This window comes from Cervus canadensis, chromosome 12 (assembly GCF_019320065.1).
Source record: "Cervus canadensis isolate Bull #8, Minnesota chromosome 12, ASM1932006v1, whole genome shotgun sequence".
Classification (NCBI taxonomy): domain Eukaryota; kingdom Metazoa; phylum Chordata; class Mammalia; order Artiodactyla; family Cervidae; genus Cervus; species Cervus canadensis.
Window position 1 is genome coordinate 33,483,391 of NC_057397.1, and position 24,877 is coordinate 33,508,267.

Below are 24,877 nucleotides of genomic sequence, written 5' to 3' on the forward strand. Positions count from 1 at the left end.
GCAGGAGACCTGGGTTCGATCCCTGGGTTGGGAAGAGCCCCTGGAGAAGGGAAAGGCTACCCACTCCAGTATTCTGACCTAGAAAATTCCATGGACTGTAGTCCATGGGGTCACATAGAGTCAGGCACGACTGAACGACTTTCACTTTCAGGGAACTAGAGTCCACATGCTGCAACTAAGGGTTTGCATGCTTCAGCTAAAGATCCCACACGCCACGCAACAAAGACCAAAGACCCTGCGTGCCGCAGCTAAGACCCAGAACAGGCAAATAAATAAATCGTTTTTATTTTTTATAAATAGTTTTTAAAAGAAAAAGAAAAATCACACAGATGAGAGACAAAAGGAGTCATTAACATAATAAAGATAATTTCGAGAACAGCACCCATTTTTATTTTTTTCCTCAAAAATCTTCAGCATCACACTAAATAAAAACATCAGAATTGCAAATATGTGACTCTGAGAAAAACTATTTGGTATTACATAGCGAATATACACATACATATGCATCTACACACATACATTTGTACATGTATAAACCACAAAAAATGTTCCATATTAATGTGAAAATCTAATATTTATTCCTTACCTGAACCTGAGAAATTGTCTAAAGACCCGTCTGCTGTTGTTGAAACTATTTCACTGCTGCTCATTGGCTCTGTTTTAACTACAAAAATAAACAACATATATCATGTATCCAATTAATAGTTATTTGTAAACGCACAGTAGAGAAGATATAACATTCAAAAATTTTTAAGAAAATAATCTAAAAATCAACTCTTTCATATTAGTATATAAATCAGATTGATATTCCTAAAAGAGCCTTTTTTAAAGAAATTCACCTTGAGTTTTTCTAAGGAACCTACTGTGACAAGTAACTTTTAAAAGAAACAACTTTAAACTAAAAGTTGCTTTCTCAGTTATCTAGCATGGCTGAAAAACAGAGTGCTCACTTTAATGGATTATTATTACCACCCAGCCACACAAAGCCACTAATTCATCAGTCTAACGTACACTTAGTACCAAAACCACACTAAATATAAATGAAGCATAAATAAAATTTTCCACTTAAAAATAATAATGATAGCAGACAGTTGGTGGAAAACATAACCTTTGGTAAAGTCCCTGGGTCTATAAATTAAAGACATTTATATTTATGCTATTGGTTCTCCAAAGCAAATCCACTCTACTGTTATAATGATGGGATTATTACAGATAAGCCAGAACACCTTTTCCCCCTAGTTTTATATTTTTTTAAATAAAAAGATAGAACCATTATCTTCCCTAGAAATTACTAGTAAAGTGCTATCATTGGAATTTGCCCAGCCCACTTTGTGGAAGTTAGAGTGTTACAATATTTCAGAGGTTACCTAAAAATCAATAACATGTATCCCAAAATGAAGGCCACAACAAGAGAATATTTGGGGAGGCTTCTCTCACCATGTAAATACATTGTGGAATGGGGAAAGATGATGGAGAAAATGCAGCTTTTCCTTCCCTTAACACTACCAATCTCATATAAACATAAGGCAAAGGACAAATTCACCCTCTTGGGCCTTCAAATCTTCCACTCGTGCATAATGGGTAGTTTAAAATACACATTATGAATAGTTGCAGCAGATACTCACTTTCAAAAAAATTAATTATTTAGACTGTCTCTAAACCAAGATGAAAAATAAAATTAATTCAAAACATTAATTATTTAAACTGTCTCTAAACCAAGTTGAGTCCAAAGGGAATCACTTCAACTGACTGTTCTAATGTAGAACAAACAATAGTGTGATTGAAGTTTTCACTTTTCCACTTCTTCTTTCAGATTAGAAGTCTTAGTTGATGCTAATAAATTCTGATATAAGCCTGTATTTCCCTCTTCTCTTCACGCCTCCAAGAAACCTAACAGTATTGCTCTTCATAATCATCACACTGCCGCAGATTCAGGGAGCCAGCGACACCAGTGCTGGTGCGGTTTCCTGCTCACTTACCACATCCTTACCCTACTGCTTTAAAAAGAATTCATGTAACGCCCTGTACATACAAATCAATAGTTCTATTTCACTCTGTACTTGACAGATTACCATTGGGATCTGAACTTAGTATCAAATATCACATGACCAGAAAAAGACCAGAGCTATGCCCAAGAGGAATAGGTCCTACAAAGCACCTACTACGTGTGAGAGTCTATAGACATTCTAACTAATCCCTTTAAATAATTCTACAAGTAGATCTCAGAAGACAACGCACAAACTCTCCAGTTTCACATGCAAAAACTGAAATCAGAGATATAAAGAAACTGCCCAAGTTGCCAAAGTGGGATTTCATGTTAGATATTTTTTTATTCCAAGGCTGAAAACACTGGCAGTTAAGTGGCACATCCCAATAATAAGGGCTACTTGACCACACAGGGCAGCAATGGAGGTACTGCCACACTCTGTAGACATAACGGGAAGCAAAACCCCTACAGTCCTTGTATTCCTAGAGTGATAATGCTTCCAGGCTAGAGAACTCACTGGCAGATCTCAAGTGGAAGGTCCACACTCACCTGGCTGCCCGGGAAAGATGGTGAAGAAGAAATTTACAGTGTGTGATGTTAGCCCAGGTGACTCCTAAGTCTTTGCCAAATCTGAGGTCCTTGATTCTGTAGACTGGACTGCAAAATTCATGAAAGCTTGACTCTGCCTAACTACTGCTACCTTTGTACCCCTATGACCCACCCGAGCTACTCTCCATATTTGGCTTAATCAAGTAGCTTTCACTCCCAAGAGGCATATTTAATTGTCCTTGAGAGGCCATTAAAAATATGCAAAAAGAATAGGAAGGAAAAGAAAGGGGTACTTAACCTTTTAGGCCTCAAGCCCATTGCTTTTTGCCATTGTTCAAATATACTCATCCATAGACTAAAGAATAAAGACTCCTGTTTCCTGATGAATCCATTTTTTTTAAAGGCTCACTGTTACAGAGAAGAGCCAGTTCATAAAGTAACTACCAGAATATTCGTGATCTTATCAGGTACTGTAGGTCAACCTGCCATCACCAGCCACCTGATGCTACAGAGACTGGTGACTTACTGTGATAGAAAATAGTTTCTGAATGAAAGCCAAATAAACAGAGACCACTTCTGGCTCTGGGCATGCCAAGCATACACCCACCAGAAGATTAACAAAGACAAGATAATAATCCTGTGGCCACCAAAGCTTTACATATCCTTACTAGTGCCATGACATTTATAAATATGTCATAAGTGACATAATAAAGCACCTTACCAAAGCTCTGAATTTAAAAACACAACATACTGGATTTTTAAAGTTTGATCATTTTAAGGTGCTGTTATGTCTGACAATAAGGATCTTTTCTACACTACCTATCCGAAAAGAAATCTATGAATAACCTGTTTTCCTCTAAATAATGGTAGGATTCTTCTATCTCCACCACACTTTTTCCTTTGCTATATGATTTCATTCTTTCAGAAAACAGCAACTTTTATTCTCTTTTGCCCCCACTCAAGAATCTGTCTTTTCTCTACCACTCTGAATTTTCAATCTCCTATCTGATATTTAAGGACTCACCCTTTAAAAAATACTCAGAAATCCGTCTTCCCCACTTTAATCTCCCTGATCCTTTCAACAGCTTCAGCTAACCATGCACTTTAGGCTTGAGCTATACTGGGCAACTTGCTATATCCTCCAGAGGTACCACACACTTCCATCTATCAGTGCCTCTGAGCTTTCGTTTTGAAGGCAAATAATTTAATACCCACCATAAGACTTTGTGAAGTTATTCCATCTCTTCAACACTGATTATCTCCTCTTCAAAATTTAAGAAGTGATATCTACAGTGGCATTTACATACGGAATCCACTCAACCATAAAATAAAGAATAAAATCTTTCCATCTGTGATAGCATGAATGGATCTTGAGAGTATTAGTGAAACAAGTTAAAAGAGAAAGAAAGACTGTATGATTTCACTTCTTTGGGGAATCTACAAAGCAAAACTCACAGATAAAGAGAACAGATGCTCACAATACAAAGTGGTTGCCAAAGGGGGTTTAGCGGGCGGGTGAAATGGATGAAGGGGGTCAAGAGATACAAACTTCCAGCTGTAAGATAAATAAGCCATGGAGAGGGTGACTACAGTCAATAATATTATACTGCATATTTGAAAGTTGCTAGGTTCCTGTCACAAGAAAAAAAAAATGTTATCTACATCCTAGGAATGCAGTAACAATCCATAAAATGTATGTAAAGTACCTGGCATACAGAAGGAGCTGAAACTATATTTATCATCATCATTAGTAGCAGTATTATATAACTACTATACTGAATGCCTTCCTCCTAGGGGATAGTACAGGGAGCAACAGGGAATAGAGTTAAAATATATAATAAATAAGTGAATGAATGAATAAAGGAAACAATAAAGAGTTAAAAGCACCAGCTTTGGAATTATCAGCTGAAGTTCAATCTAGATTTGCTATTAAAACAGTATGAACCTGGAAACGTGACTCAATTTCTCTGTGCCTCTGCTTCCTCATCAGTAACTGGAGACAATACACTCATGAGAATATTTTAAAAAGATAAATGCTTATAAATCATTGAACACTGAGCTAGGTCCAGATGCCATGCTTTTATAGTTAGTCTATCATTAGAGTGTCTTATTAAAATGATGATGAGAAATCAAAGTGGTTTCTTCTGGGACAGAATCTGTTACAAACTTCACATTAAAGTGAAGCTTACCCTTTGAAAAGTAAATGAGAAAAATCTGAAGCTAAGTGGCTTGTCTAAGATCAACCATGAAGCCATTGCCTCAGGACAGCCAAAATCAAATCAAGGTAATTTGGATGTAACAAGAAGGCAGGACTAAATCATGATTATATTAATAAAACATACACCTCTGTCATTACAATCAGTGTATACTCTTTCTGAAGAAATGGACTAGAGAAAGGATGCTGACCACGGCAACTGTGATAGAAGATTCCAGGAGAAAATGTGGGCATCTCTCTCTCCAGCACTATTCAGGGTGAATATACTATATGTTAGAGCTTCCCAGGTGACATTAGTGGTAAAGAACCCGGCTACCATGCAGGAGACATAACAGACACAGGTTTGATCTCTGAGTCAGGAAGATCCCCTGGAAAAGGAAATGGCAACCCATTCCAGTATTCTTGCTGGGAAAATTCCAAGGACAGAGGAGCCTGGCGGGCTACAGTCCATGAGGTCACAAAGAATCAGACACGACTGAGACGACGGAGCACGCACGCATACTGTATATGGCCCATGAAAGAGAACCCTGTTTTGATTCATCATAAATTTAAGTGGAGACAGATCTATCACATCACTCTCAAGATCAACCAACTAACCCAATCATACCACGATTCCATGCTCACCAAGCAACTTTATTATTGATGCAACATCCATATATCTTCTTTGCAACAATACCCCGATATTTGGTTACTTGGTCTCAACAACTTCCATTACTTCATCCCAAGGGACTATTTCCCTTCTGCCTCCCCTAATTTTAAAAACAGGCAGCAGAACTATTTACAATAGCCAGGACATGGAAGCAACCTAAATGTCCATCAAGAGAGGAATAGATAAAGAAGATGTGGTATGTATATACAATGGACTATTACTCAGCCATATAAAAGAATCAACTAATACCACTTGCAGCAACATTGATGGTCATATTGAGTGAATTCAGTCAAGATAAAGACAAATATGATACCAATTATATGTAGAATCTTAAAAAATGGTGCAAATGAACTTATTTATAAAACAGATACAGAGTCACAGATATAGAAAAACTTTTGGTTACAGGAGGTAAAGTGGGAGAAGGGATAAATTGGGAGACTGAGATAGACATACACACACTATATAAAACAGATAATAAGGCTAATTAAACCAATATAGGGACTTCCCAGGTGGTGCCAGTGTTAAAGAATCCACCTGCCAATGCAGGAGATGCAAGAGATGTGGGTTCAATCCCTGGGCCAGAAAGACCCCCTGGAGAAGGAACTGGCAAACCACCCCAGTATTCTTGCTTGGAAAATTCCATGGACAGAGGAGCCTGGTGGGTTACAGTTCATGGGGTTGCAAAGAGTTGGACATGACTGAGCACATATAAACACATCATCACATATGCATATGACTGTTAGGGTTACTGATGAAAAATTCTAGTTTGCTTTCCAGGTGGCAATCGTGGTAAAGAACCCATGTGCCAATGTAGGAGGCATAAGAGACATGGGTTCAATCCCTGGGTCGGGAAGATCCCCTGGAGGAGGGCATGGCAATCCACTCCAGTATTCTTGCCTGGAGAATCCCATGGACAGAGGAGCCTGGCGGGCTATAGTCCATAGGGTCTCAAAGAGTTGGACATGACTGAAGCAACTTAGCAAGCACTCACAAACCAATATAAAATAGATAACTAATACTGTACAGAACAGGGAACTCTACTTAATACTCTTAAGGGCTTATATTGAAAAACAATCTACAAACAAGTGGATAAAAGCATCTATTTTAACTGATTCACCTTGCTATACACCTGAAACTAACACAACCTGTAAATTAACTACACTCTCATAAATTTTTTTAATAAAAGCAAAACCAAAATCTAAATAAATAAGCAAATAGGCAGATCTCTCCTAATTTAAAAAAATCTTTTCTCAACCATTATCTATTTCTCTCCCTTCTTTCATCACTAAGTTTTCTAAAAATCTGCCTTTGAATTCTTAGTATCTACTCTCTCTTTAGTCCTCTGCAACATCCCTTTATAGCTACTATTTTACTAAAAAGATTTTAATTGCCTAATTCAAACTCTTCTCCATCCTGATTTTCCTTAATTTTTCTATAGAATGGGCCTTCCTCTGACATTTTTCTCATCATTGATCAATACAACACAGCAATGTTTCCCTGTTCTCCTTGTGGTTTTTCCTCTGGACTGTTCTCCTCTGCATACTCTGTGGTTCGATAATTGTACTTCCTCCTTATCCAACTAAATTTTCCTTCACAATCATGTCTTTCCTTGCAACCATTTAAAAAAATCTTTTCCATGTAGACAACTCTCAAATCTTTATCCACACGTACAACTTTTTCATGGAGACCAATCCTCACATTCCAATTGTGCAATGCCCTTGTCTGGATCAAGGGCAAATCAAGTGCTCAAATGCAATCTCCTCATCCTATCCTTTTGTAGTGGGCAAGCCATCTAGACTGAGTGTTTCACGCTGATTCCTCCCAGCAACTCTTTCCTCACACTCCACTGTTAATCTATCATCTCTACCGTTCTAATCCTTCGCAACCACTTTTCCCCTAATTTCACAGTCACAAGCCTAATTACTGTATACCTCTTCTCTCAGAAAAGCTAATCAGTTGGCCTTTCAGTCTGTCTTTATCTTGAACAGAGATATTTATCTTTCTATAGACTAGACTGGAGCAAGTCACTCTGCTGCTGAGGTCTTCAACAGCTTTTCATTTTCTTTGGAATTAAGTTATCATAACTTTATCACTGGAAAAGACCCTGATGCTGGGAAAGACTGAAGGCAAAAGGAGAAGAGGGAGGCAGAGGATCAGACGGTTAGACAGCATCACTGACTCAAAGGTCATGAATCTGAGCAAACTCTGGGAGATAGTAAAGGACAGGGGAGCCTGAAGTGTTGCAAGCCATGGGGTCACAAACAGTCAGACATGAATTAGCAAGTGAACAACACCACCAACAACTTTATCGTATTCTTAAGGCCCTCTATAAGACCAAGCCTTTTTCTTTTTTTTTTGCTTTCTATGCCACTTCCTTTATACACACTTTGTATAACAACTAGTAACTTACAGGAATACGAGAGCACTACAAAATAGGCACATCCTATTTAATCATTCCAACTTTGCTATCTGACACTTATCTACATTTTATAGACAAAGAATCACACACCCAAACAAACCAACCAACACTAGCCTACCAAACTGGCCTACCAAATGTTTAATACTTCCTCAGTTCCACAGTATTGCTAGTGCCTTTCTTTCTGATGTTAAATGTTCTACAATTTCCACTGATCTGAATCCTTCATGGTTCAGTCGAAGTCCCATTTGCTTTGTGAAGATTTGCCTGATCTACTACTCAGGGGTTATGCTTCTTTCCCTTGAGCCACTAAATCTGAGTTTGTACCTCATTTAGAACACATATCCTATTCAACCTTGTTTTACATTTCATAGTCTTATCCAAATATGATATAGATTTCTTTATAGTTGGAACTCCAGCTTTTTATATCCCTATAGAACATAGCCCAGTGCTTCACACATAAGTGGAACTCAATATTCACTGAAGAAATGGATGAAGGTAAAAATGTACAACTGACTTTGAAAAGCAGATTACAACTGACTTCATACCTCTGGGCACATTGTATAGGGCAATTAAACACACTGTATATGATTAAACTGAAAATTATATTTTATTCCTCCGAAATTATCACTGTCAACTTCTACGCAGGTTCTTATAAAACCTCTCACTCGCAGGACACATTTCCCTCATACTATTTCGAGCGAAGTACTCTTTGGAGAAGATATATTCACATAAAGAATATCAATCATTGGTTTTGTATATTTAGAGAGAATCCTTCCTGATCTTTAAAAAGAGAGATAAGTAAGTCACATATATTTAATAATTTGTGGTCCTGATCAGTCCAAGGCAAAATATTAGATACTGCTATAAGCAAACCTTTACACAGACCTTTAAAGAGCTACATCACACAAGATTATGCTGTACAGATAATAAAGAACCTATAAGACAAAACCATAACCATTGTAATGTTAAGTTATAGTTTGGATTCAATGATAGTATCACTCACAGATTTAATGAGTACCCTATCTCAAGTCAATAAAGCAGAAATAGATGTTTTTCTGGAACTCTCTTGCCTTTTCAATGATCCAGTGGATGTTGGCAATTTGATCTCTGGTTCCTCTGCCTTTAGCAAGAGAGTTCCAGAAAAACATCTATTTCTGCTTTATTGAATATGCTAAAGCCTTTGGCTGTGTGGATCTCAATAAACTGTGGAAAGTTCTGAAAGAGATGGGAATACCAGACCACCTGACCTGCCTCTTGAGAAACCTATATGCAGGTCAAGAAGCAAGTTAGAACTGGACATGGAACAACAGACTGGTTCCAAATAGGAAAAGGAGTACATCAAGGCTGTATATTGTCACCCTGCTTATTTAACTTACATGCAGAGAACATCATTAGAAACGCTAGGCTGGATGAAGCACAAGCTAGAATCAAGATTGCCGGGACAAATATCAATAACCTCAGATATGCAGATAATACCACCCTTACGGCAGAAAGTGAAGAAGAACTAAAGAGCCTCTTGATGAAAGTAAAAAAGGAGAGTGAAAAAGTTGGCTTAAAGCTCAACATTCAGAAAACTAAGATGATGGCATCTGGTCCCATCACTTCATGGGAAATAGATGGGGAAACAGTGGAAACAGTGGCTGACTTTATTTTGGGGGGCTCCAAAATCACTGTGGATGGTGACTACAGCCATGAAATTAAAAGATGCTTGCTCCTTGGAAGAAAAGCTATGATCAACCTAGATAGCATATTAAAAAGAAGAAACATTACTTTTCCAACAAAGGTCCATCTAGTCAAGGCTATGGTTTTTCCAGTGGTCATGTACGGATGTGAGAGTTGTACTATAAAGAAAGCTGAGCACCGAAGAACTGATGCTTTTGAACTGTGGTGTTGGAAAAGACTCTTGAGAGTCCCTTGGACTGCAAGGAGATCCAACCAGTCCATCCTAAAGGAAATCAGTCCTGAATATTCATTGGAAGGACTGATGCTGAAGCTGAAACTCCAGTATTTTGGCCAGCTGATGTGAAGAGCTGACTCATTTGAAAAGACCCTGATGCTGGGAAAGACTAAGAGCAGGAGGAGAAGGGGACGACAGAGGATGAGATGGTTGGATGGCATCACCAACTCAATGGACATGGGTTTGGGTGGACTCTGGGAGTTAGTAATGAATAGGGAGGCCTGGCGTGCTGCGGTTCATGGGGTTGCAAAACTTCGGACACGGCTGAGTGACTGACCTGACTGACTGACGATCTCACGTCATGAGGCAGAAGTAGAAATGTATGTTTTTAAAAATGTGACACAAAAAGTGGCATCAAGGGATACCAAAGGCATATAGAAAAAGAATGGATAAAATTACATGAAATGTGAAAGTAAAAGATAGCAATATTCCTACATTTATATATTTTATTTTAGACATAACTGAATAACTAAAAGACTATAAGCAGCCATTCAACTATTTCTCCTTTATTGAAAATAATATATATCCATGAATTAAATGATTTTCCTTTGGTTAATATCCATTTGGAAAACAAGGTATCCCTTTATGTTCAGATTGGTTTTACAGTCTGGAATATGATTATGAGTACTCTAAAATTTAACTTCCTCTTCTTTTTCTTAAAAGGGGTTCCCTGGTGGCTCATATAGTAAAGAATAATCTGCCTGCAATGAGGGAGACCCAGGTTCAATTCCTGGGTCAGGAAGATCCCCTGGAGAAGGGAAAGGCTACCCACTCCAGTATTCTTGCCTGGAGAATTCCAGGGAGAGAGGAGCCTGGCGGGCTACAGTCCATGGGGTTGCAAAGAGTAAGACAACTTTTCAAAATAGCAATACTATCTATCTTATGAAAACCAAATCAACACACATAGACTAAACTTGAACTTAAGGGTATACACAGCCAACAAGGAATGTTGGTCAATCAAAACTCGTTATTCACAGGAAGTATAGCATATTGGAAGGGCACTGCACAACGACTTATGTAGAGGTCTAGACTAATTGACTTTTTGGTGAAAGAAATGATACTTGGTAAATATCCTTTGAAATATCCCTTTGAATGTTTGACTCAGTGGCTTCTAACCTTCTGGAGAATGAAGCCTTCTTTCTAACATCAAAATATTTCAAAACCCAGATGATAGCCTATTTTTAATCTGTTGATTGGGAAAGTGCCCGATAACAAAAACCCACTGTGAATTTTCAGACAAGAAAATTTGTTGTGATTTCATAAACATAACAGAACATACATATATGAAAAAGAATTAAATAAGGATTCCAGTTTTGTCGTTGCTGTTCGGGCTCCTAACACACAAAATTCAGGCAGATCTCAGGAGCCGCCATTTTGCTACACCTGTCTCCCTCAATCCAATCTACCCTCGAAATTGCTGCCAGATTCATACCTAAAACACTCGCACCATATCAACCCTCATTCAAAATATTCAATGGCTTCTCTACTGGCTCCAGGATGAAGTCCAAATTCCTTAGCCTAATATTCAGGGTCCTCCACAGTTTGGCTCCAGATGATCTTTCCAACTTTATCTGCTATCAATTCCTTTTTCAGCTCCACTAGTCTCCTCCCTGTCTCCAACATTATCCTACCTTTGTTCATATTGGTCCCTCATTTAGAATGCATTCCATCTCTTCTCAATCTATTCAGGTTCTACCCATTTCCCAAATACTCAGCTCAGATTCCATCTCTTCCTTGAAGCCTGGCCAGACCTCAGCAAGCTGAAGAGCTCTTTTCTCTAAACTCTGAGAGCACTTTTGTTTGACTCAGTGGCTTCTAACCTGGAGAATTAAGCCCTCTTTCTAACACCAAAATATTCCAGAACACAGATGATAGCCTAATTTTAATGTGTTGATTTAAAGTGCCTGATGACAAAAACCCACTGTGAATTTTCAGACAAGAAAATTTGTTGTGATTTCATAAACGTAACAGAACATCCATATATGAAAAATAATTAAACATGTATGTGGTCTGTTAATCTTAAATGCCATTTGATGACTTTTAACAAATACCTACATTTAGATGCTAGTGTGTTATAAGAATGCAAGCACAGCACAATGGCCTGAAAAGACTGCTCCAATTTTAAGAATTAAGGTAGCAATGTAATAGTCTCAACTTACGGCATAGGCAATATTTATGTAGAATTTTCACCTGGAAGAGTAATCATTTTAAAAATAGCTTATGTTTCTTGAGCGTTTACTACATGTCAGGCATTGTGCTAAGCACCTTACAAGTAATAGCTTATTTTGCTTTTCGTGGCAACTTCATGAGATATTTACTGTAAGTGTCACATTTGAAAGATGAGAAAATCACAGCTTAAAGATGTTTATAAACTAGCCTAAGGTCACACAACTAGGTTTCAAATATCTTTGATTACCATACCTTTTATGAAACCACTGAAAAGTCAAATGTTGTTCAATGAGGGTTTTATCATCCTTAATCACTTAATCTCTGATGGAGAGCCTAACAATCAGTGAAGGGCACAGCAACAGGAATGTCCCAGAAGAGCAAGGCATTGAACAAAAGTGTATCAGTGCATGCTGCAAATTAGCGAATGCTAAAACAAACTAGTGTATGAAGACCGGAAGCAGATGGGCTGGCTCAGGTTCAGAACCTCAATCATAACAATCTGGAAAAACGGTTTACTTGCCTAAAATGTAATCAACCTACCAAATTTACATCTCAGATCGTACCCTTTTCCCATGCTTCACCAAACCACAGGAGCACTCAGACCTAAATCATACCCACACTGGGTATTAATTGAGCAAGTACTTATGGAGTACTCCAGGTACTCAGAGGACCTACAAAGGCTATCAGGGGAAGTGAGGATCTCCAAGGGAAGTAAATCTCTCTTTCCATGGAAACACTGCAGTAGCCATTCTCAGTAGATATGTTTGCTAAAAAAAAAAAAAGTCACCTGTATTATTCTTTACTAATAGTTGCTCTTTGAGCAGGTAGTAGATGGCAGTGACTGGAGTTAGTATTTTAAGTCTATAGCTGAAGAGAAGGTATAATCTGTTTGTAGGACACGTATTAAGTGAACCTTAAATATGCATTCCTATATACATTAGGTGGAGACAAATACTATTTGATTCCACTTACACAAGCTGCCCAGAATAGTCAAACACCTACAGTAAAGTACACTGGTAGATGCCAGGGGCTGGGGGATGGAGTGGTGCAGCAGGCGGATGGGGACTTGGTGTTTAATGGGGACAGAGTTTCAGTTTAGGGAGGTGAAAAATTTGGTAGATGGATGATGGTGAGAGTGCCCAACAATGTGAATGTACTTAGTACCAATGAACTGTACAGTTAAAATAGTATATTTTATGTGACTTTTACCACAATAAAAAAATTAAAAAAAAAATAACCTCGAGCCTCCACTAGGTGAAATAGATCCAGTAATAAAGGTGCAACCCCCATTTTACAGTGGGGAGGGCAGAGGCTCAGAGATCTTAGTCGCTCAGTCATGTCCAACTTCTTATGACCCCATGGACTGTAGCCCACCAGGCTCTTCTGTCTATGGAGTTCTCCAGGCAAGAATACTAGAGTGGGTTGCCATTTCCTTCTCGAGGGGATCTTCCCAACCCAGGGATGCAACCCTCGTCTCTTATGTCTCCTGCATTGCCAGGTGAGTTCTTGACCACTAGTGCCACCTGGGAAGCCCAAAACTAGGGGACAACTCGGGCTTGTCTGGGATCAGAGATCTTACATGATAATAACAAAACAGCCAACGGATATTAAATATTTCCTAGGAGTCACTGTGTTCTAAGTGCTTTACCAACTCATTTAACTATCCTCACATCCCGAGAGGTAGAAACTTTTCATTTTACAGTCCAGGAAGCTGAGATAGAAACAGTTCAGTAATTATTCAGCATCGCACTCACTCTCCAGCAAGTGGCAGGGCTGGTATCCTCATTTCAGAGCCTTCCCCCAGTCCTCTGCTCTCTCTCAAAACCTGTATGTCAGTTACAGAGTTATGACGCTGAGATTTTAAGTCCAGGTTAGTCTGATTGCAAAATCCATCCTCTTACTATCATGCAATACTGCTTTGCTACATATATATATTTTATATTGTCCATTCTCTGTTTTCCTTAGGGCAAGTATCAGAAATTTGTGCTGAAATTGTAATATATAAATAAGTACATGATTTCAGATAAAAATGCCCTCATAACTTCTTACCTGCAGTCTTTTCTCCCTACCTATCACCCACTGGAAAAGACCCTGATGCAGGGAAAGACTGAAGATAGGAGAAGGGGATGACAGAGGATGGCATCACTGACTCAATGGAAATGAATTTGAGCAAACCCCAAGAGATGGTGAAGGACAGAGAAGCCTGTGTGCTGCAGTCCATGGGGTTGCAGAGAGTCACATATGACTGAGAAACTGAACAACAACAAATCATCTACTGAATCAAAGTTTCAAAACACTACCTAAGTGTATTTCTCAGACACAATCACATTACTCTCCTATTCGCAAGCCTTCGGGTCATCCAACTCTCTCAGGCTTGAATTCAAACTCCTGAACTTGGTACATAAGGTTGTAGGTTGTTCATCATCTGCTTGGGTGACTGTCTTAGTCCCATCCCTGAGCACTCTACCCATATGTCTCACTTCCCCTGCCACACACAGTCCCCAGGATTAGGGATGGCTTTGCTCCTTCCTGGCATAGCATCCAGTGTTTTTCTACCTCTCCATCAAGATTCAGTTTAAGCATTACCAGTGTACAGACACTATCCTCAATCACCACAGTCATGGCTGGGTATCCCTTATCCTCTGGAGAATACAGTCCTGATCATCAAGTATGGTGGTCATCTGACTACAGGACTGCAAATCGCAGGAGACTATGAACTGCTCCTTGCTAGAATGCTATGTGGTAAATTTCTAGACATAATCAGTTTATAACTATTTCTTGAATTAACAAGGAAATGGTGGATATACAGTATGATCTATGTTCTTATACAATATGCATATTCTTTTCACTGCAGTATGTATATATCTTTGCCCCTCTAATTTTTTCACCTTAAAAATGACCTCTAGCCATAACTCCTTGCCATGTATGTAAAGATATTAAACCTAAGTGTACAAACTGCTTGATCTTTTTATCATTCAGCTGTTTCTTAGACTATGTGAAAGTTGATTCATCACTGATAAATACTACTAAGTCCAAGTTGAAGTTTCCATTTTTGAAACAGTTAATTAGTACATATCAAATGCAAGTCAGTTGAGTTCAGTCACTCAGTCGTGTATGATTCTTTGAGACCCCATGGATTGCAGCACACTAGGCTTCCCTATCCATCACCAACTTCCAGAGCTTGCTCAAACTCAGGTCCATCAAGTCAGTGATGCCATCCAACCATCTCATCCTCTGTCGTCCCCTTCCTCCTCCTGCCCTCAATCTTTCCCAGCATTGGGGTCTTCTCCAAAGAGTCAACTCTTCGCATCAGGTGGCAGTGAAGTATTGGAGTTTCAACTTCAGCAGCAGTCCTTCCCATGAACATTCAGGACTGATTTCCTTTAGCATTGACTGGTTTGATCTCCTTGTAGTCCAAGCGGCTCAAGTCAGTTACGATGGCGCAAATTCAAACTCAGCAGCAATGTTGACTGAGGATGTTCTCTGGATGAACAGCCTATGGCTACTGTAGGAACTGGTCTGTGAAATGATCACTTTCAAAATCTGAAAATTGGGCTTGAGTTAACTATTGAACCTGTTAATGCTTTGTAAATAAAATTAGTGAGTCTACTAAAGAGCCTCCTGATGAGAGTAAAAGAGGAGAGTGAAAAAGCTGGCTTAAAATTCAACATTCAAAAAACTAAGATCAAGGCATCCAGGCCCATCACTTCATGGCAAATAGATGGGGAAACAATGGAAACAGTGTCAGACTTTATTTTCTTGGGCTCCAAAAACACTGCAGACGGTGACTACAGCCATGAAATTAAAAAAGACGCTTGCTCCTTAGAAGAAAAGCTTTGACAAACCTAGACAGAGTATTAAAAAGCAGAGACACTGCTGACAAAGGTCTGTACTATGGTTTCTCCAGTAGTCATGTATGTATGTGAGAGTTGGACCATGATGATTGGATGGCATCACCGACTCAATGTAAATTAATTTGTGCAAACTCTGGGAGATGGCGAAGGACAGGGAAGCCTGGGGTGCTACAGTTTCATGGGGTTACACAGAGTCAGACACGATTTAGCAACTGAACAACAAATGATTATAATCATTCACTTGATTAGTATGCAATAACAAATACATGCTGACTGTTTATTCACTACCAAGCTTTCTGCCAGGCGCAGAGAACGCAGTGGTAAACAGGTCTATCCCTGCCTTTGAGGACTCATGAGCCTCTAATAGGTGAAATACATATAATAAATGGAAGCTGTAGCTCTTTCATTGGGTAATAATCTTAGATAAGGTAACAAAAAATCTTAAGGCAGATTAAGTATTTCAGTAAGCATTAAGCTTTTAGGCTACTGAGGAGTCTGTGTTTTTTTTTTAGTATAAAGGATGTAGGCTTTAAAATCAGCCTGACATGCTGTTGAATCTCTTTTCCAACACAGATACTATGCTGTATAGACAAATCACGAACTCTTTAAAATGAGGTACAAAGAAGTTCTCCTAATCTTTTTGAGGGTAAAACAAATAAGGTAGGTGGAAGGAATAGAAGATGTGTTCAGATAGCTAGTAAGAACTCAATCTGTTCAGCTCATAGCCCTTATTTTGCTAAAATAGTATTCTTCCCACACAAAAGTCCCCTTACAGTAACAGACACAGTGAAAAGATAGGGAAGTATTTTAGATTTTGATTTAATTTTATGAAAGAAAAAAATCTCTGATTTGTATCATAGGGAATACTTTAAATACCTCCTTGAAATGTGTATGGTAGAGTCTGCCCACCTTTTCTCAGTGTAACAGGATACCAGAAGCATGGAATAGAACTGAAAAATCTGCAAAACCAGCAAACTATTTTGTATTAGGTTAGTCAAATGTTTCAAACACACTTTTTGGCCAACCAAACACATAATCATAGTAAGAGTTTAGTTATAAACTACTTGGGGGTTCTGAAACTTAACATAAATCCTTGATTTGCTTCTCAAAATTTATGCCCTCTTTTAATAAAGGCAATATTTAGCAGTCTTTGCGGATAGCTATGTAATAGATGACTTTTTCCTACCCAAAGTGAAAATGGAAAAATAGAAAATCTGCAATTATGTGCATAATTTTCTATTATATGTTCGGAGGCAAAAGGAGGAGAATAAATTACTCTTAGACCTTACCCTAAGTAAGCAAGATGAGAATAACCATGTGTGTGTATGTGTGTTCTAAGTCACTTCAGTCGTATCCGACTCTTTGCAACCCTATGGACGGTAGCCCATCAGATTTCTTTGTCCACGGGATTCTCTAGGCAAGAATACTGGAGTGGGTTGCCATGCCCTCCTCCAGGAGATCTTCCCAACCCAGGGATAGAACCTGTGTCTCTTATGTCTCCTACCACTAGCTCTACCTGGGAAGCCCGAGAATAAGCATACACATACACAAAACCACACCTCTTTTATCTATATCCTGCTCACCCCACGTCTTCAGGCACCCTCAGAAATTAGCAATTACTTAAAGCAGAGAATCCATGATCAAAGGGATAAGAATTAGCCTAAATAACTGGCACTCACTGAAGATTTGCATATCTCTCTGGCGGAAACCATAAGTTTCTCCCAGAGACGGGATGTCCTTAAGGAGATACATCTTTCTGTTCCTATGAAAGTTTTAGCCCAGCCAGGGAAGAGGTGAGCCAGAACTATTAGGTATTGGAAATAGATGAAAACTGTCTATATTCAGGTCATTAGTTTATCAAGAAGCTTGGCCTCCTAGAAACTCTGAGCCTTTTCCAGGCAGTATTGGAGTCCCCGTATATTAAAGATACAGTTAGTGATATACAATCAGCTAGGGTACGTTTGCTAACCTGTAAGCCCCACACATGACACCCCCCTTGATTCTTCCCACTTGACCTCCTCTACTCCCTGTCATCCTCTCTCCTGTTCTTAGAACGTGCCGTGCACATCCCAGCTCCTGGCGTTGGTCACTGCCCTTCCTATGGAGCCCCCAACAAATGCCATTTAAACTGCTTCTTTGAGTTTTGCTTGGTTACTACAAGCTGGTTCTCAAAGTCAAGAGACGTATGACCAGTGTATCATCCACTTCCAAATATCTGCTGCTGCTAAGTCACTTCAGTCATGTCCGACTCTTCGTGATCTCATGGACTGCAGCCAGCTAGGCTCCTCTGTCCATGTGATTCTCCAGGCATGAATACTGGAGTGGGCTGCCATTTCCTTCTCCAGGTCCAAATATCTTCCGAGGCACAAGACTTCTGAGCTTCCGAGGCATAAAAGACTTCTGAGCAGTAGTAAAACTGCAACCACTTTTTAAATTTCACAGTAATACTGTTTCAATCCAAATGTGCATATAATGACTATGATAATGAAAAGCAGAGATGACTTCCCATCTCTGTTTGATCCCAGAGAGGCTTAACAGAGACAGACGGCTGGTGGAATTATAATTAAGTCTAAAGCTTTGAAAACTAGTAAGAGACAATCCCCTAGAAGTGAACCTATTGATGCAATATGCTATATGCGCCCAACAGAAGGAAGGAGTCTCACACACTCACGTACAAAAGAACTTAAAAACCAGAGTAGGACTACCCTGGGGAGTTGTCCTTAAAATGAAGTCCTTTTGTCATCAAACTCTTTGCCATTGGTCCTTTCATAGGTCTGCTGTTTGCTAGAGAATGTCTCCAGTCATGAAGACAGTGGGAGTACCGATGTTTGGTATGAAGGTATTAGACAAGGTATTGGCAGATGGTGGCAATCGTGGTGCTGAAGACGACTCTTGAGAGTCCCTTGGACTTCAAGACCAAAGCAGTCAATCCTAAAGAAAATCAATCCTGAATATTCATTGGAAGGACTGATGCTGAAGCTGAAACTCCAATACTTTGGCTACCTGAGGCAAAGAGCTGACTCATTGAACAAGACCCTGATGCTGAGAAAGATTGAAGGCAGGAGGAAAAGCGGGCAACAGAGGATGAGATAGCTGGATAGCATCACCAACTCGATGGACATGAGCTTGAGCAAATGCCAGGAGATAGCGAAGGACAGGGAAGCCTGACATGCTGCAGTCTATGGGGTTGCAAAGAGTCACACACAACTTAGCAACTGAACAACAATTGGCAGATGGTGGGAATAACATATTCTCTCCCATAAGTGATATACTGATTTGAAAACCTAGAGTCTAGACTCAAACAGAACTTGATTCAAATACCAGTGGTACCAATTACAAACCATGTGTCTTTCAATTTGGCATCTAACTTTCCAAGACTCAGTTTTCTTACACTGGATTAGCCAAAAAGTTCATTCGACTTTAAGTAAAAAATGAAAGACATCTGTCATTTTCACCAGTTACTTTACTGAACAACAAGTACTCACTAACCAAACATATATTCTGGTGAACTCAACACATGAGACAGTAATGGTACCCTATTTAGTTGCTTAAATTTGTATCCAACTCTTTTGCAACCCCATGGACTATACCCTCCAGGCTTCTCTGTCCATGGGATTTCCCAGGCAAGAATACTGAAGTACGTTGCCATTTGCTTCTCCAGGGGATTTTCCTGACCCAGGGATCAAGCCCATGTCTTCTAGAAGGGGTTATTATTTACATATGGTCTAGAAATTCGAAGAGCACTTAGTAAGTCACTAGTGTGTTACAAGTTTTACTTATCATGCTCACAGCAAGTAAGACCTGCTATTATCCCCATTATACAGACGAGACTGAAACCCACAGAAGCAAACACATCTGAGCTCACACAGCCAGCAAATGGAGCTGGGATTCAAACCCAGGGTCCTACTCACTATGTTGGTGATCAAAGGATCCTCTGAAGATTAATGAAATGAATCAGAGAATGGTCAGCTTAGTGACTAATAAGTTATTTATAAAAATTACCCATTATTTTTATTAAGTATCAATAGGTATGTGAAAATTATTCCCATAACTATGTATGCAAATATTAAATCTTAAGTTATTTTTTTTTCATCCTTTCATGGCTTTTGCTAAAGAACAACTTAAAAGAGGCCAATTTTTCGACTACAAACTCTAAAAATGCCACTTAGAAGCTCCTTTACTTACAGTGTCCCTTCATTTTCCAGAAACTAAATCATGCGCAGAATGTAAACAATAATAAAATTAGATTACCATTTTTCTATTGACAACAGAATATTTGACCACAAATATACAAATATAGTTTTTTAAATGTAGCCTCAAACCATAATTTTATACACATTCACTCTAGTTTCCATATTTTTCATAAATAAGATTTCTTAAAATACTCTGGTAGGATATAACTGTACTTTATGAAATTAAAATTATAGTGAGGAAAACAAATTCAAGATAATTTGCATTCTAAGCTTTGTAGGAATGATAAGTAAACTTTAAACTCCTGATAATAGAAATTTGTAAAACTGAATTAACCTATCATCCTAAAATATGCAATACACAATTAAATCAATCTTAAAATGCAGAAAATTTAGCCACCTAATTTGAGATTGCATCTCTTATCATCTTGGAAATCTGATATACCAATTCAAAATTACTATTCAAATTACCATCAGAATTCCTGAAACCCTATTTGCAGTAAAGATTCCAATTGCATCTGGTTTTATGTCACTTCAAGGCAAATTCCTCTGCTTTAAGACAAGTTTAGCCTCTTCTTGAGTCTGTATCTAAATTTACAATCCAGAAAACTCAGATTGAGAGCTTTTAGTTCCGCCGGCTCACACCTCCTTTTTGCCCTTCCCCACTCCTCACCCCCAGACAACCAAAAATAAACACTCACACTAGCAATATACGAACTGACCAATCTTAGGCTCCCATGGTCTTAAGACAACCAGAAAAAACAAAGATGGAAGAATCACTGCTTTGCAAACAAGGCCTTAATTAGGTATGTAAATAAAAATCCCTTTACTGCTAGATCCCCAAGTCCTTCTGAAGAAACATTTCCCAACTACTTCTCACATTTACACAACACAAACATCAACATGCAGCCTCTACCAGAGAGAGACCTGAACATATATGCTGGAAATCCTCTCAGATTAGATGCTCATATTTAACTGATAGAAGCATCATCACCCAAGAGTCCATGCCTTAAAAATTATTCTTTAATAATCTAATAACAAATATCTTTTCCATTCTGTCCCGGAAGACCAAAAGACTAGGAAAAAAAAAATCAGTTAACGAAATGCCACCATAACCATTCCATCAGTCTAAGTCAAGATTTAATTGTACAACAGTAATCTAAAATATTGACTAATTCCTTTGGAAACAAATTACTCCTAACAGTGCTTTTCTGAATGCAAGTCAAGCATCCACTTATGCTATTTTATATTTTTGCCTCTTTATGCTTTCTATTTCAAAGACTTATAAACTGGGTGAAACCCACAGTTCACTAAAACAATAACGATTCACAGAGAGATTGGAATATACAAACATGCAGGCTTGAAACTTTTGAAACCTGAAATATTCAAGCAAGAAATCTCACTAAAGAACATTTCAAGTAGGAAGTAAAAAAGCACAATGTTTGAGGCTGTAGCTCAGTGTCTTTATCCCTTAGATGAACCATGAAAATAGGCACTAGCCTGTGAGGACAGAACCTACAAACACTGAGTCTTATGATAATTTGGCAACAGACTTAAGAAGAAACTTAATATTCTCTGCCTTGCCACTCCATTCCCTTCTTATTTGTTCTTCCGATGAAGTTATGGTTTTTGAGACAGGAGATTTTCTTGTTTTCTTAGCCTCATAATAGGAACAAGTGGGCAGGAAATTTAAAAAAAAAAAAAAAAAAGGCCCTGGAGAAAGAAGACAACCTATCTAAGTGGAGTTAAGGTCAACAACTATGTAAACTCAATGGAAGTTTTGTCAACCTAACTAAGGAGATGCATTGCAACTGGACTGCCATAAAATCACTTTAAATATCCACTGTGGCATAGAGAGTCTGAAATACCTATTATGGACTTAGGGGAGGTGATTGATATTTTAAACACTCTTTGAAAAGTTAAGGAATTTCTTGTGGGTTTTTTTTTTTTTTCATTCCACTAATTCATTGGTGAATATTGCTAGTTTCGAAATAAATAAGATTTCAAAAAAGGGATAGGAAAATCTATAAAGATTCTATTCCAGGAAAGCTTGCAGACACTGTATTCACTGATTTTAAGCTTAACTCCTCTAGTGGTGACTGAAGGGAAAGACACACATGCCTTATGGAATATGTAAGTGGCATGATAAAGTGATTCACAAACTTAATAATAACCCAGAACTTTCTGATGCTGTTTGTATCCGAACAGGCCTGTCACACAGATGATGGGGAAAGTTTGGGTCCACATTTTCAAACTGTGCACTAAAACTGAATACCCCAGTCAATGGACTAAAACTTCATGTATTCTCTGGATAATTTATACTGATACCTCTCACCTCACTTTCTAACTACCATAACCCTGGCAAAGTACCCCAGTGAAGAATACCTGAAAACAAAAGAAGTAAATAAACAGGTATGATAAAAACAGCAACAAGAAAAGAATGCCCTAAAACAGAGTCAGATGAGTAACTGGGTACTTGTCTGAAATAGGACTTAGAAATAGATTTTTTTAGGCCTAAGATAAATTAAGAGTTTCTTTCAGGATAAGAAATAATTTCTAAGTATCTCTCAGGCTGATGGTTTGGCAGGTTACACAGCTATCTAAAATATTTTCTCATTTTTGATTTATTATAGCTATGTAAAACTTTGATGAAGTACATATTCCTGAATATGAACATGATATCAAGCTATTAAATGTAAATATTCAGAAATATGATCATTTCACATGCCCTTAAAAAACTAACCACACATCATTCACACGAAGCCATCCAAGAGGCAGTTTCCAACATATACCCTGTTTTAATATTGTCTGATTCTTCTTTTGTAGAAGATTTGCCAGTGAAATGATGACAAAATGAAAACATTTTACCTCTATTTCTTCACATATGAGAAAATTAACTCTCATCATTTCACAGTTATTCCTACCAATATGTATTGGTCTATTCCCTTAAGCAAAACAATTTAACATACTTAAAGCTTTGTTCTTTAAGTTACTTTAAATGATTGTCTTATTTGGACTTCACAGTGATGAGAATGACTGGAAAAGGTCTCCAACTCTGGTCCCCTGATGCTGCCCTCAGCGGTCGCCCTGGCCGCCGACACTGGTCTAGGGCAGGCCAGCCAGGGCCCTGCAGTGGTCTGTGCACACCCCAAGTCCAGTCCATTCTGCAAAGCTGCCATGCCCACACGTGAAGCCAAATTCCACAGGAGAGAAAGGAAGGACTGCTGGCTTTTTATCTTATTTGCTCTATAAAATCTACTTAAAACACTAGAATGACTTTCCTATATGTAACTGAGATTTCTTTTTGATTGCCTATTGATATGGACAGAGAAGAGTTTCACGTACAAATGAACCTTTTTCAGAGGTTTTTTCTTTCTGGCTGGGTCAGCAAAGTTTCTCCTTTTAACAGAGACCATTTTCCATAACGTGAAGGTATTTACTCAAAAAGGAAAATACAGACTACTTACATGTAAAAACAATCACTGTCGCTATGAAAGTTACCAGTTAACTCCTATCAGAAACAACTGATTTTATTATTGTATCTCTTACCAGAAATTTCATATCATTATCGGTTTTAAAAGGCTTTCCTCACACATACTGGAATACTGCACCAAACAAACAATTTTATGACATGGGGTTTTTTGTTTGTTTTTAAGAACTATGATTAAAGATCATCATGGTGATTGAGAAATGATGGTTAGGATTTGGTTTATGCATGGAATTCTAAGATTGATAATCTATCAGACTTCTAATGAAACTTATGCTCTAAGGTCCTAAGGCTTGATAAGGAATAAATAAGCAAAAATAGCATCTTCGAAGAAGAAATTTTTCAATAGAATAAAATAAAAATAAATACAATACAAAACATACCCTTTTATGAAGCTTTAAAAATATACATAGTACTTAAATAAACATGCACACCAGCTAATGATACACACAAATAGCTTTACCTATATGTTTAGGCTTAGGTATACATGCATTGAAGTAGGTATTTCTACTTACATAAAATTTACATAAATATTCATACGTATTATACAGAAATCATTGAATAGTACTATGTTTGAAATATATACTTAATCTTTACAAAGTAAATGAATTTCATGTTATCTTCCAAATGAGGTTGTATATTTGTAAACAGTATCTTTTACTTCTTTATATTTTAATGGTGAAAGTCACACGAATATTAGGCACACAAATTATTTATTGATATTTAGCAACACTCCAGGCCAATGCTGCACTGAAGCAAATTTGGTTATATTTAGTAAAAAGGGAAAGTAAAGGAAATAATTTCAAATGTTCATGGCTCATAGAGCAAAATAATTACAATTGCTCCTGTGCTGTGAAGAACAATCAGAAAGGAAAAATACACTCAAAGCGTAAATATGTCATGCACACATACACATGTATACTGTGCATATACATATGCATCTCTGTGAAATAACACCAGTCTACGAATGGTAGAATAGTAGTTTCACGGATTTGACAACTGCAATCATAACCACCTAGAAACACCGGGCACAGTGATGAAGAAGCAAGGTGCAAAGTAAACAGTGAGAAGGCAGCCACTCACCTTCGGTGCCATTGGGAGTCATGGAATTACTATTTATATGAGAGTTATCGAGTTTGGGGGATTCACTACTACCACTCAGACGGCTATGCGGGCTGGTTAGATCCTGCATTTCCATAGACCTAAAGACAAGAAGCCTTCCGTTTGACAGATGTACCAAATTCATAACCCCACTATTTAATGCGCTAACGACTTGACACCTCCTTTGAAACACATTCGCACAAAAGTCCCATTGTATCTACTTTCTTCAACTCCAAATAGTTCCCTCTTATATTTTCATTTCAGCCATCCTTTCAAAATGTGGACTATTAAAAGATGTCA

The 24,877-nt window shown here is 38.2% G+C and overlaps 1 protein-coding gene across 8 annotated transcripts in view; it reads right to left on the reverse strand.

Annotated features, from left to right (window-relative positions):
• EYA1 (EYA transcriptional coactivator and phosphatase 1) overlaps nt 1-24,877 on the reverse strand; it is a 179,954-nt gene that overhangs the window by 147,988 nt on the left and 7,089 nt on the right. For 6 of the 8 annotated variants that reach the window (XM_043484052.1, XM_043484056.1, XM_043484061.1 and 3 more), the window contains 2 exons: nt 24,560-24,678; nt 587-664 (listed from right to left, as the gene is read on the reverse strand). In XM_043484052.1, coding sequence (XP_043339987.1) covers nt 587-664; nt 24,560-24,674 — 193 coding nt within the window. In that variant the 5' untranslated portion in view covers nt 24,675-24,678. The remainder of the gene's footprint in view (nt 1-586; nt 665-24,559; nt 24,679-24,877) is intronic. The other 2 variants (XM_043484062.1, XM_043484053.1) reach the window with 1 other exon arrangement.